The sequence below is a fragment of the Dipodomys ordii genome, unplaced genomic scaffold (genome assembly GCF_000151885.1).
Source record: "Dipodomys ordii isolate 6190 unplaced genomic scaffold, Dord_2.0 Scaffold30, whole genome shotgun sequence".
Classification (NCBI taxonomy): Eukaryota; Metazoa; Chordata; class Mammalia; order Rodentia; family Heteromyidae; genus Dipodomys; species Dipodomys ordii.
Genome location: NW_012267246.1, coordinates 2,603,395 through 2,616,716, shown reverse-complemented (window position 1 = coordinate 2,616,716; position 13,322 = coordinate 2,603,395). Strand labels below are relative to the sequence as shown.

Below are 13,322 nucleotides of genomic sequence, written 5' to 3'. Positions count from 1 at the left end.
TTTAGCCTCTGTGTTGAGAAAGGAAGACATAGGCAGCTGCTTGTCCCCTGGGCAGTAGCTGACCTGCCAAGGAATGAGGGGTGAGGATTAACCAACAAAGAGAGGGTCTGGTGACAGAAGTTGGAGCCAGAGAGACCAGGGGGAAATGAGATATTGTCAGGTCACAGTAAATACTCATCCACTGCCCTTAAGATTAGGGGACCAAAGTCATTTAGGGAAAAATGAAACAGGATAACTTCAGGAAACTGAGACCCGGTGCAGCCAACTGAGAATATGGTGTTAGAAACATAGAAGTGCAGGTCTTTGCTTCAAAGAGACACAACAGGATGCATCCTTCCTGAGTGGTGCTGAGAGGTGTATTCCTCACCCCAAGAATGAACACTTGTCTCACAGGACATACACCTTCCTGAGAAAAATGTTTCCCTAAAACTTCTCACCTGCCCCCAACTGCAGATAGCAGGGTGCCTCCTTATCTTGAGGATAAGGATGTTTGAGGGCAGGATGCATTCTTACCTAGAAACTCAGGAAGTAACTCCAGGCATGATCAGAGCAAAGACAAAGTACCCATCTTTGCATAACTTGAAGCCAGACCCCCTGCCTTTACCATATAAAATACCCCAACCACCCAAGGAGTTGTATGCCTCTGTGTGTGTGTGTGTGTGTGTGTGTGTGTGTGTATCACCCGTGAGAGCGCTCACAAGCTGCTAGTGTGCCCCGCCCTACTGTTTGTCTGCTTATTTACTCAACAAAGCTCCGCCCTTACCATTGTGACTTGTCAAGAAATTCTTACTCTGTGATCAAAGTCTAGGACCCTAAGTGAAGAGTCACTACTTTTATTTATTATTTTATTTTATTTTTTGTTGATCATGGGCCTTGAACTCTGGGTCTGGGCACTGTTACTTGAGCCACAGCACCATTTCTGTCCCTACTTTTAAAGGAAAGCTCCACTAACCTCCTCTTTGTCAGGTGAGAGTGACACCTGGCTTCAGTAGGTGTGACCAGGGGTGGGAAGGGAAGAACCCAGAGGGCACTGAGAAATGCAGCAGGACAAGAAACCTTCAAGAGTGGCTAGTTTTGTTTGGTTTTGTCAGTTGTGGGGCTTGAACTCTGGGCCTGGGCACTGCTTAAGGCAAGGGCTCTACCACAGCGCCACTTCCGGTTAGAAAACCGGCTCATTGGAGATGAGTCTCATGGACTTTCCTGCCCAGGGCTGGCTTTGAACCTAGATCCTCAGATCTCAGCCTCAGTAGCTAGGCTGACAGGCGTGAGCCACCAGGGCCTGGCTGAGTTACTTGCTGTTAGCTGATTTGGATCTCCAGCCAAGAGCCATCTGATAGCAAGACCTTAAGGAAAAGGCCCTAGGGCACAGGTGTAGAGGTGGCTGCTAGCTCCCCCTCTAAGTAGGTGCAGGAGCAGAGCTGTGTGGATATGAGGTGACCGTCAGGGCTACCAAGGGAGTATAGTCTTACTCCTTTTTTTTTTTGCCTGTCCTTGGCATGGGGCTGGGGCCTGGGCCTGGGTGCTGTCTCTGAGCTTCTTCAGCCCAAGGTTAGCGCTCTACCACTTGAGCCACAGCACTACTTCTGGCTTTTCTGCTTATGTGGTACTGAGGAATCGAACCCGGGGCTTCATGCATGCTTGGCAAGCACTACCACTGAGCCACCTTCCCAGCCTCCTCTGCTTTTTTTTCCCACCAGTCCCATTCCCAGGTCCCCTCCTCTGCTTTCTTAAGGAATCGGATGACCCGGGGAACGGAGAAAACAGGAGGAAGGGAAGCTGGACACTAGGTGTCCACGCGTGGGCGTGCTATGCTGAGGGTCATCTAGAGGAGGGCGATGTCCCATGGAAACGTGTGCCTGCCGGAGAGATGGGTCCTCGCGGTTGGGGGTCCGGCTGGGGGCTAAGCTAGGGCAGGGACCCCCCGGGGCGGGGAGGGAAGATGGGTGGGGGAGGAGAGGAGGCCAGCATGGGCAGTCACCTCGCCGGCAGGACCACGGAGGGGCCGGGAAGGGGACCCGGGCTCTAGGGGGCGAGGCCCAGGAGCGGCTGCCCGGACCCTGGGCCTGCAACCCCAGCCGCCCGGGAAGCTGAGATCTGAGGATCGCGGATCGAAGGCAGACCGGGCAGGAAAGCCGTGAGACCCAGACCTCCACTAAATCGGTCAAAGGCCAGAAGTGGAACTGTGGCTCAAGCGGTAGGGCGCCAGCCCCGAGTTCAAGCCCACGCCACGCCTCCGTCCCGAGAAGGACCCTGTGAAGATCGAAGCTGGGGGGGGGGACCCCCTCTGCACACGGGCCTACAAACTCCCAAGGGTCAGCGCCGGGGAGCGAGGGGAGGGGAGGGCCGGGGCCGGCAGGCGGGCGGGAGGCCGGGGCCGGCGGGACGTCCGTCCACCTGTCTACACTCGCCGGCGCCTACGCCGCCCCGGCTCCCACTCGCTACGAGGAGACGGAATCCCCCTGAACTTTCCGGGCCCACAAAGCGAGCTCCGCGCACGCGCGCCCGGCCCCCGGGGGGAGGGGCGGGAGGGCGGATCACGTCACAAGAGAAGGGGCCGCCAGGAACGTAGGGAAGGGACGCTGCGTCACGTCCGCGCAGGCGCAGAGGTTCTGCGGTCCGGTAAACCGGCTTAGTTAGATCCGGCTGTAGAAATTGGGCGGAGGGAGCCTTCGGAGGATCACTTCCGGGGCGGGCCCAAGTAGTGCTCTTCCGGCCCCGCCCTCCCCCGCGGCCCGGCCACTTGGGTTTCCTGGAAGTGACGTGGTCGCGGGCGGCCTCTCTCCGGGACGCGGTACCGTCGCGTGTGCGGGGCCGCGGGGACACCAGCCCCTCCGGGCCCGACGCCCCGCCCGTTACTCAGGAGGCTGAGATAATTGGATCGGGGTTCAAAGCCGGCCCCAGCAAGAGAGTTCTGGAGACTTCATCTCCAATTCACCAGCAAAAAACTGGAAGTGGAGCTGCGGCGCAAGTGGTAGAGCGCCAGCCTCGGGTGGAAAAAAAGCGCCCAGGCCTGCGTCCGGGCTCCAGGACCACCGACCGACCGATCGGTAGACAGATACATGGATAGACAGACAGGTAGATGGACGGATGCGTGGATAGACAGACAGACGTCCCCGCTCAGGCCGAGGCGCGCCCGGGGCGGGCGACTCGCAGCCCCTCTCTGAGAGGCGTCCAGCTTGGTGCAGGGTCCTCAGATCCCCAGCCCAGTGCGATCCATTCGGCCCGGCCGCTGGGGGAGGCCCTGACCTCTACCCGGGTCCTGAGCCCCGGCCGGTGTGGCGCAGAGCCCGTGCCCGCGATACGGACGCGTGGACGGACGTCCCGAATGCTTCCCCTCGGGCGCCCGGTTCCGTCGGTGTTTGCTGCCGCCTCCCAGGCGGGTGGTCAGTAACGCTGCCCGGCCGCGGCCCGCCACCGCAGCAGCCCCAGAAGGAACGCACCCCTGGGTGACACCGTGAAACCGGGGGGATGGGAAGGCCTGATGAGTCCCGGCGGACCCGATGGAAACCCACCCGCGGGAATCCCGGGAGAGCTTGTCCTTTCCGCTACACTGTGTCCTTCTCCCGACCCCCCCCCCCACTGTCTCAGGAGTCCAGGCCCGCACTGCAAGAGAGCCCAGGTGTTGCCCAGCCAGGTGACTGCAGCCCCTGGTGCCTCGACTTGGGGTGGTGCGCTGCGGCCGATGCACCAGGCCGTGAGGACGAGTTTGTGATGCAGAGGTCAGATTCAGCACACTGGGCCCGCTGGAGAGGACTGCCCTGTCCAGAAGCTTCCTCACTCCTAGGAAAGAAGCCTTGGCCACCCACTGACCGCTATTCACTGACCACCTGCAGGTTCCCCAGAGGGGACAGGACCCCTGGGCATCTCCCAGGGCGGGACTGGGAGAGGGTTTTTTGTTTGCAGTGTTTCCCTGCGACTAATGTGTCAGCGCGCGTGGGCACACACACACACACACACACACACTGCGTACTAGCACACAGTGATGATCCCAGCAGCCCTCCTGTTAAAACTGGTCTCAAAAGGCATTTCCGGGAAGTCCACATTCAGGGTCTGAACTAAGCAGATGCTGAGTCTGGAATTCTGTTTCCACCTCTGGTCTGTGTACTTTTTTGAGATTCCCATCCCTGGTCAAGATCATGGTCCAGATAAAGAGGGCAGTGTAGACTGTGTGTAGCATCACACACACACACACACACACACACACAGAGCCCATGCAGTCGTTCCAGGCTTATCCTGTGCTCAGCAGGAACAAGCCCTTCTCTCCCCTCTCCTCCCTTCCCCTCTTCCAAGGTTCCAGCAGAAGGCCTTGCCAGACTGGAATGCTAAAGAAGGCCCTAGGAGTGAGGGAAGGGGGTGAAACTGGGGAGGAGGTCAATCAATGCTGCCAAAACCACATGCAACAGGGGAGGTGTGTGTGTCCCCAAGGGAAAGCTGAAGAAAGTGGGGTGGATGTAAGGCAAGCTGTCTGCTCCATTTCTCAACATACCAGCAAAGCCCAACCTTCCAGTCCTGGCTGCTGGCTTTTCACTGCCCAAAAGTTTCCTTCACATTCATGCCATGACAAATGGCCATGAGCATGGTTCTTACCAGACCACAGGTTGCCTTTGTATCTCCTGTGCTTGCCATCCTTTGAGCCATTTCGGTACCTCATACATCTTTCTATAATTGTTAGACTAAGTTTTTTTTTCCACAACAATTTTAAGCTGTGTATTTTCACTGGGGGAAAACAATAACAGCCTATGGGTGCCAGACATGCCAGACTGCTCACAAGCAGTGGAATTGGCTGAGGTTCTCAAAGACAGATGAATACATAAAAAACAGATGACACATTGATAGCATGGAATATTACACTGCCACAAAGAAATAAATTATGTCATCTCCAAGAAAATGGATAGAATTGTATAAATGTGTATATACACATTCACAAAACGTGTTTGTAATTGTGAGACTGGGAGAAGAAAGAATGGCTGAGGGTGAATAATACTAAAGTGACATTGTGTCTATGTATGAAGACCCCATAAGGAGTCACACTGAAAACTGATTAAACCTGGTGGGCTAGACCAGACAAGGAATAAAATAATAATAGAGACACTTATTCTGATTAAATATAATACATGCAGGAACAAAATAGCATGGTACCCCTTGGTACAATAAATATACACCAAAAAAGAAAAGAAACAGGAAAGTAAAACAGGCTGCACTGGGGACGGATACTGGCAGGAGGGTAAGGAGGAATGAGAAAGTGAATGAGGATGAATAAAGAGATGTACTTTGTATGAATATATGGGAACAGAACAATGAAACCAGTTGAAATGGTTCTAAGAAGGCTAGGGGGATGTGGAATGTATTGTATGCATGTGTGGAAATGTTACAGTCAGCCCCCACTTTACAACTAAGGCACAGAAATAAAAATTAAAAATTAATTCAAGACCAGATTAAACTACCTGTCTCATAAAGCAAAACTCCCTAACAGTCTCAGACTTGAAGTCTGTTTATCCTCTCCGATTGCTTAAAGAACCTGTCCTGACATTTGCATCCCAGGGTTTAGAAATTCAGCCTCGCACTTACTTGTCATTTCATAAGATGCTGGGCAGGGAAGGTGGCTCAGTGATAGAGCAAGGCCTTGTGTTCGATTCCTCAGCACCCAAATAAGCAGCAAAAGCCAGAAGTGGCCCTGTGGCTCAAGTGGTAGAGCACTAGCCTTGAGCTGAAGAGCTGAGGGACAGTGCCCAGGCCCACAGTTCAGGCCCCATGACCGACCAAAAAAAAAGTCAAGATGCTCTGAGGGTCCCAATTCAAAGCCAGCCTGGGCAGAAAAATCCACAAGACTCTCATCTCCAATTAACCAACAAAAAACTGGAAGTGAAGCTGTGGCTCAAGTTGTAGAGCACCAGTTTTGAGTAAAGTAAAAAAAAGCTAAAAGACCATGCTCAGGTACTGAGTTCCAGCCCTATTAAATAAATACTTCAGATGGATAGAAAATCAGGTACAAACCAATTCCACTAAAGCTGAGCAGGGGCTGGTAGAGAATTTGCATTTCCAAAGACTGGAAAATCAATGGATTAATCTGTAAATTTATTGAAAACAATCTTTTGGTAGAGTGTGTGTGTGTGTGTGTGCACGCACACGCATGCACGCATGTGTGTGTGCTTGTCCTGGGGCTTGAACTCTGGGCCTGGGTACTGTCCCTCAGCTTCCCTCAGCTCCAGTTCTGCAAGGTTTTGTTTTGTTTTTTGTTTTTCATGTAGTAATAGGTAAGAGTCTCATGGACTTTCTTGCCTGGGTTGGATTTGAACTGTGATTCTCACATCTCACCTCTGGAGTAGGTGGTAGATCACACCTCTGGTGTGAGCCACCAGAGCCCAGCAATTGTACTTTAATTGTTCCTTATACTTCTGAAGGCTCAAAAAAGTGATTTCCAGTGGGCATTTGGAAGTGACAGTGCCTTCTAGAAACAATCTTAACCCTAGATGAAAACAGAAGCACAGGAAGTAGGTGGTTCCACTTCCTTTGCCCTACAGATAGGCCAGCTGTCAATCTAGCTGAACTACCCTGATTAATGTGGATGTGCCAGTTTTTTTCCACAGGTTATCCCACTCAGAATAATGAAAACTTTGGATTTTCCTGTCCTATAAAGCTTTTGTAGTCCCCTTATCCCACAGTGCCATGGCCTCAGAGGTATGAGTGAACTTGCTGGTGTGCACAAACCTCATCTCACTTCCATCTTAGGGCTGTATGACACACACCCACAAAGTCTGTGGCATACAGCAACACATATTTCATTCTTACAGAGGCCAGAGGTCCAAAGCCAGTTGCCCCTAGGTGGAAGCCGGAATCCCTTCATGTGTTCATATCCACAGGCTGTTTCCTTATTCATGAACTGACCATACTCCAGGCTATTAATATTAAACAGCACAACGAATGAACGAATCAACTGAGTGCAGTGCCTCAAACCTGTATCCTTAGCTACTTGGGAGGCAGAGATCGGGGAATGAAGGCTTGAGGCCAGCCTGGTCAAAAAGAAGTTCGAAAGACTCCATCTCAACTTATGGCTGGATGCAGTGGCTCATGTCATGCCAGAGACACAGGGAACAAAAGTAATGGGGCCAGAGCCCAGGCTGGCCTGGCATAAAAATGGAGACCTATTTTGAAAGTAACCAATACTAAAAAGAGCTGGAGGTGTAGGCAGTGGTCAAATGTTTGCCTAGCAAGTGTGAAGCCCTGCATTCAAATCCCTGGACTTCCAAAAACAAGAAAGCATTATAAAAATGAATGCAGCCAAGCCCCAACTTGCACCACAGTCAGGAAACAGAAGAAAAAGACTCTTTGAAAGCAACCTCCATACCTAAAGACCTCCTGTGTTGCTCTGCCTCTTATAACCCCCCTCTCCCCAAGCAGGGCCAAGCTGAGGACCACACCCTGCATGCCCTGGCCTCTGTGTGTGTGTGTGTGTGTGTGTGTGTGTGTGTGTGTATTCAGTCCTGGGCTGGAGGCAAGATCATTTAGGTGGTCTCTCTAATGGTTTACATGTGAAATAACACAGACACAGTACTATGAGAACAAGCGGATTCAACAATAAATCCCTCCTTGAAGGACTGATGAGTGATCAAGAACAAATTAGAAATAAGGGTCTGATGCTGTATCTAAATGGTAGTTTGCACTTAAGAGCACATAAGAGGCTTTGAGTTCAAGCCTGCACAAGAGGGAGTGAAAAGAAATACAACCCAAGATAAAATGGTAAAGCAGGGCATGTCTATAATCTCAGCCCTGGAGAAGTGGAGATATGAATGAGGACAGTGAGCCCAAGGTCAGCCTGGACAATACAACAAGACCTTTTAAAAAAAAAAAAGGAAAACCAAACATAATACCAAGAAAAACAGACTTCAAGATATGCCTGAATGACTAGAGCCAAAAATTTTCATGTACATGCTTGTAATGGGGCTTGAATTCAGGACCTTGCCCTGTCAGCTGGCTTTTTCACCAAAGGCTGGGACTCTACCAGGTGAGCCACAGCTCCACTTCCTAGAGTCCAAGAATTTTAAACCTGCAAAGGGCCCAGCCTGACTTCGTCTTGAAGATAGCGAGCCATGGCGGGACCAGTTCTTAGCAGAGACAGCAGTGGAATCCCCAGCCAGTGATTTACTGAGCAGTACACACCCAAGGGTGAAATCAGACACTTGCAGGGATGATTGCTGATGTGACCAGGATCTGTGTGGCCACAGAATGGCCACAGGACAAAACAAAACCTCATTTAGCTTCATGGATTGTTCACAGGCAGAGACCCTAAGCTTGTTCCTGTGCTCAGAGAACTCTGACTGGCAAGGTCAGGTTCCACCTTCTCCCTGGCATCACCCATCACGATGATGAATTTCCCCTGCCAGTGTTTTGGCTTTAGTCATCCTAACACTGCCTGTGTGGGAACCTCTTTCTCCACGGGGAGTTCACTTCCTCTAGGTAGAGACATTTTATTTGGCTAAATTTCTGTGGCATGGCTATTAGATTCCTGCGGTCTAATGGTGAATTACTGATGACTAAAGGAATGAAATGGAAGTATTCCAATTTTGACTGCAGATATAAAACCCTGAGTTTAAATAATAATGAGAAGCACACTTCCAGGAGAGGCAGAGGTCTCCCAGGAGGAGGAGGATTTAATTATCAGGGATATGACACTTCAGAGGCCTGGAAAAGGCCTTGCTCTCTCCAGTTATCTGAAGCCTGCTATCTTCAAACAGTAAAAATAGAGTTACTTATCACTGGATTTCCTTTTACCCATGTATGAACTAGGGGCTAATACTACCAGGATCTTTGCTTAAAAAAATGCAACACACATTGATATATATATATATATATATATATATATATATTACATTTATTATATGTATGATGTATATCTCATATGTCTTTTTTTGTTTTTTGTTTTGCTGGTGGTGGGGCCTGAACTCTGGGCCTGGGTGCTGTGCCTCAGCTCTTCAGCTCAAGGCTAGTGCTCTACCACTTGAGCCACAGTGCCACTTCCAGCTTTTTCTGCTTATGTGGTGCTGAGGAATTGAACCCAGGGCCTCATGCATGCAAGGCAAGCGCTCTACCACTGAGTCACCTTCCCAGCCCTCATATGTCTTTTCTTTTATGTGTAGGTACTAGGGCTCGCACTCAAGGCCCTTGTGCTGACCCTTAGCTTTTTGGCTCAAGGCTGCTCTCTACCACTTGAGCCACTGCTCTACTTTCAGTTTTTTTTTTTTAAGAAATAGTAACATGAGGGGAAACAAAGGAGGAGGCAACAATGCTTGATAAGAAATGTACTCATTACCTTGCCCATGTAATTGTAACCCCTCTGTACAGTATTTTCACAATAAAAAAAATAGTAACGTGAGAAAATAACTCCCTCAAAATGATTTAGAAAAATGTAAGTTTTCCAAACTTGAATTATCTGGAATTTGAACCTGAAAGTGACAGGGCTTTGTGTTTTAATCCTGAAGTTAATCATGTAGAACAGGGTGTTGGCCTTACTACCTTGTATATCCTCTGCATTAGTCATAGTTTGTTTTTGGTTTAGTTAGTCATGGGGCTTGAACTCAGGGCCTGGGCATTGTCTCTAAACTCTTTGTGCTGAAGGCTAGCGCTCTACCACCCTGAGCCACAGTACCACTTCCAGTTTTCTGGTGGCTATTTGGAGATAAGCATCTCTGGGACCTTCCTGCCAGCACTGGCTTTGAACCATGGTCTTCAGATCTCAGCCTGAACTGCTAGGATTAAAGGCCTTTGGTCATGATTTTTTTTTCTTTTGTAAAAATGAGATGAACATTGAAACCAACACTACAGTTTGAGCACTCCACACAGAGAACGTACTGATCTGCAGCTGGGGCCTGGAGACATGGTCCCGGGGCTTCAGCCCCAGTTCTGGACAAAAGGAAAAGCTCAGGCCCTGGCTTTGTGTTGGAGCTGGGGGGGGAGCGGAGGAGGGAGGGGAGCCTGAAGACAGCCACGTGCTCAGGAGGCAAGGCGGGTGTGGGCTCTGAGTACCAAGTTCTGACAGTGCCCGGGAAGTGTGTGTGTGACGGTGTGTGTGTGATGGTGTGTGTAATTGTGTGTGATGTGATGGCGTGTGTGTGATTGTGTGTGATGGTGTGTGATTGTGTGTGATGGTGTGTGATTGTGTGTGATGGTGTGTGATTGTGTGTGTGATGGTGCGTGTGATGGTGTGTGTGATGGTCTGTGTGATGGTGTATGTGTGTGATGGTACGTGTGATGGTGTGTGTGTGATGGTGTGTGTGTGATGGTGTGTGTGTGTGTGATGGTGTGTGTGTGTGTGATGGTGTGTGTGTGTGTGATGGTGTGTGTGTGTGTGTGATGGCGTGTGTGTGATGGTCTGTGTGTGTGTGATGGTGGTGGTACTGAAGCAGTCGGCGGGACACAGGGCTGGGGTCAGAGATCCGACGGTGACTGTGCGTGCTGGGGGGAAGGAACGCCCCAGGGGCTGTGTTGGTAATGAATTCGGCGTCCTCTGCAGGCCTCGCCCCTCGCACTACCGGGAGATCATAACTGGACCACGAGGGCGTTGAACTCTCCAGTACGTTAATCCGCGGCTGGGCAAGAGCCTCGGCACTGACGGGGGCGGGACATCCGGAAGGGCGGATCTCCATTCCCGGGAGCCCGCCTCTTCCTCCCCCGTGGCTGGCGGTCAGGGGAGCAGTTGGTCCCGCCTCTGCTCCACCCTCCGACCAATAATTGGTCAAGAGGCACTGGCCGGAAGAAGCCCCGAGCCAGACAATCTTTCCTCCTTTGAAGTTTTCTCGAGACAAATCGAACCTGGTCTTGAATCAAAGTAAAAATACAGCCTGCAGCCGGCGGCTGGTGCCTGGCAATCCTCCGGAGGCGGAGATCTAAGGAGCACAGTTTGAAGCCAGCAAGGCAGGCAAAGTCCCCGAGACTCTCCAAGGAATCACTAATGAATCTCCGTTTCATCACCCAAAGAAAGGCTGCAAGTGGAGCCGTGGCTTACGTAGTAGAAGCCCTGGGGCGGTTCCCAAGCCCCGGTGAGTTCAATCCCCAGGATCCACATATATGACAACAACAAAAAAAGGAAAAATACTGCGTGTGTGTGTGTGTGTGTGGTTTAGAGGCTGGAACTCTGCTTCAGGAAGTTACTCTACCCCTTGAGCCACACCCCAGACTATAAAATGAATTATTACAAACTCCCAAATTAGCTTGCTGGAGAGGGTGGTGACTGGCTAAATACACAAAGTTTACATTTAGGATTGTTATTAAAAACTCGGCAGGTAGTGCACAACTAGGACGGAGGCAGGAGATTTCAAGTTTGAGGCCAGCTTAACCCGAGGGAGGGAGGAAGGTTGTGTGTGGAAACTGAGCCAAAACACCTGACTTTCTTTTTTTTTGCGGGGGGGAGTTAGTCTTGGGGTTTGAACTCAGGGCCAGGGAACTGTCCAGAGCTGTTTTTGCTTAAGGCTACCACACTACCATTTTGAGGCACAGCACCACTCTTGTTTTTCTGGAGGTTCACTGGAGATTAGAGTCTCACGGACTTTCCTGCCCGGGGCTGGCTTTGAACCGGGATCCTCAGATCTCAGCCTCCTGAGTAGCGGGGATGACAGGCGTGAGCCACCGGCGCCCTGCTAGAAGACAGGTACTTGGGGGTTTTCGCCTTCTGTTTAAAGGGCGGCCATACATCTACGTCATAACGACCCACGTTTAACCGAGCCGACTTGCTCTCTCTGTCCGATCGACAAGGTGGTGTAACCAGAGTTATTAAAACATGCCAGGTGTCCAGAAAAAAAAGGGGGTGAACGTCTCCCAGGGGCGGTTTCTACCTCCCCGATAGCAAACGGGGAGGGGGGTGAGCGGGGGGGGGGTGTGCATCCGGCTCCCGCCCACCTTCGGCTTGCTTCTGGTCAGCACCGCTGCCCAGGCTGCTCTGTGGCTCGTCTGCGCTAATGCTCGTCCAGGACCCGGACAGGGCCTAAGCTGGGCCCGGAGGTCCACGGGCGGCTGACCGTCCCGCAGGGAAGCACCGCGGGGCGGGCTGCGACGCGGTCCCCGTCTTGGGCGGGTGGAATCCAGCCACCGCGCGCTGCGTAGACTAGGGGGGCCGGTAGCTCGCCGCTTCCCCCCCCCCCCCGCCTCCCCGCGCACCGTGCGGGCTCTGGGAAGCGGGCGCGATCGCCGCGCAGGACGCCGTCCCTGGGGCCTGCAGAGCCCGGCCCGCCCGGCCGCCTTCACTGCCGGGAATGTTCCAGACGACCGGAAGGGCTGCGCGGGACCCCGGGAAGGCCCCGGGCGGGGCGGGGGGCCCCCGAGGTCACGGTGCAGATCAGGACAGGGGTCACGGGGAGACCCGGGGCAGGGGACCCTGAGGTCACGGTGCAGATCAGGACAAGGGTCACGGGGAGGCCCCGGGCGGGGCGGGGGGCCCTCGAGGTCACGGTACAGATCAGGACAGGGGTCACGGGGAGACCCGGGGCGGGGGACTCTGAGGTCACGGTGCAGATCAGGACAAGGGTCACGGGGAGGCCCCGGGCGGGGGCCCCGAGGTCACGGTGCAGATCAGGACAGGGGTCACGAGGACACCCGGGCAGTCGCCCCGCTCCTTGGATGGACACGTCCCCCCAATTCCTACTTTCCGAGGACCAGGTCAGGCCTCTGGTTCGGTCCCCCGCGAGGCGCCGGGGCCACAAGCCAGCGGGACCGCAGACGGCGCAGATGCCACCCGCGAGCCGGGGAGGCCAGGCAGCCGCAAAGGACAGCGGCAGGAGGCGAAGAAGCCGCGGTCCCGCCGAGCCCAGCTCGTCTCCACGCGCATGCGCAGACCTGAACCTCGCGACCACAGGGGCAGGGCGGGGCCGGGCGCGCGGGGCGGGGCCAGGGCTCGCCACCCGGCGTGGTGACGTCACGGCGGAGGCGCACGCGGCGTGAGGCGGCAGGCCGTCACGGGGCTCTCCGCCGCGCCGGGGCCGCTGGTTAGTCTGGTTTCGGGTTCCGGCTGCGTCGGGCGTGCGTGCAGCTCGCGGAGACTATGGCGTCCGGGCCTCACCCGACCTCCACCGCCGCCGCCGCCGCCTCGTCGGCCGCGCCGAGCGCGGGCGGCTCCAGCTCGGGCACGGCGACCACGACGACGACGACGGGAGGGATTCTGATCGGCGACCGCCTCTACTCGGAGGTGTCGCTCACCATCGACCACTCGCTGATCCCGGAGGAGCGGCTGTCGCCCACCCCGTCCATGCAGGACGGGCTGGACCTGCCCAGCGAGACGGACCTGCGCATCCTGGGCTGCGAGCTCATCCAGGCCGCGGGCATCCTCCTCCGGCTGC

At 53.5% G+C, this 13,322-nt stretch overlaps 1 protein-coding gene across 1 annotated transcript in view; it reads left to right on the top strand.

Moving 5' to 3' along the window:
• The first annotated feature begins 12,997 nt into the window (after nt 1-12,997).
• The window catches only part of Ccnl1 (cyclin L1), a 12,413-nt gene continuing 12,088 nt past the window's right edge, over nt 12,998-13,322 (top strand). Inside the window, exon 1 of the mRNA XM_013016134.1 lies at nt 12,998-13,320. Coding sequence (XP_012871588.1) covers nt 13,028-13,320 — 293 coding nt within the window. The 5' untranslated portion in view covers nt 12,998-13,027. The remainder of the gene's footprint in view (nt 13,321-13,322) is intronic.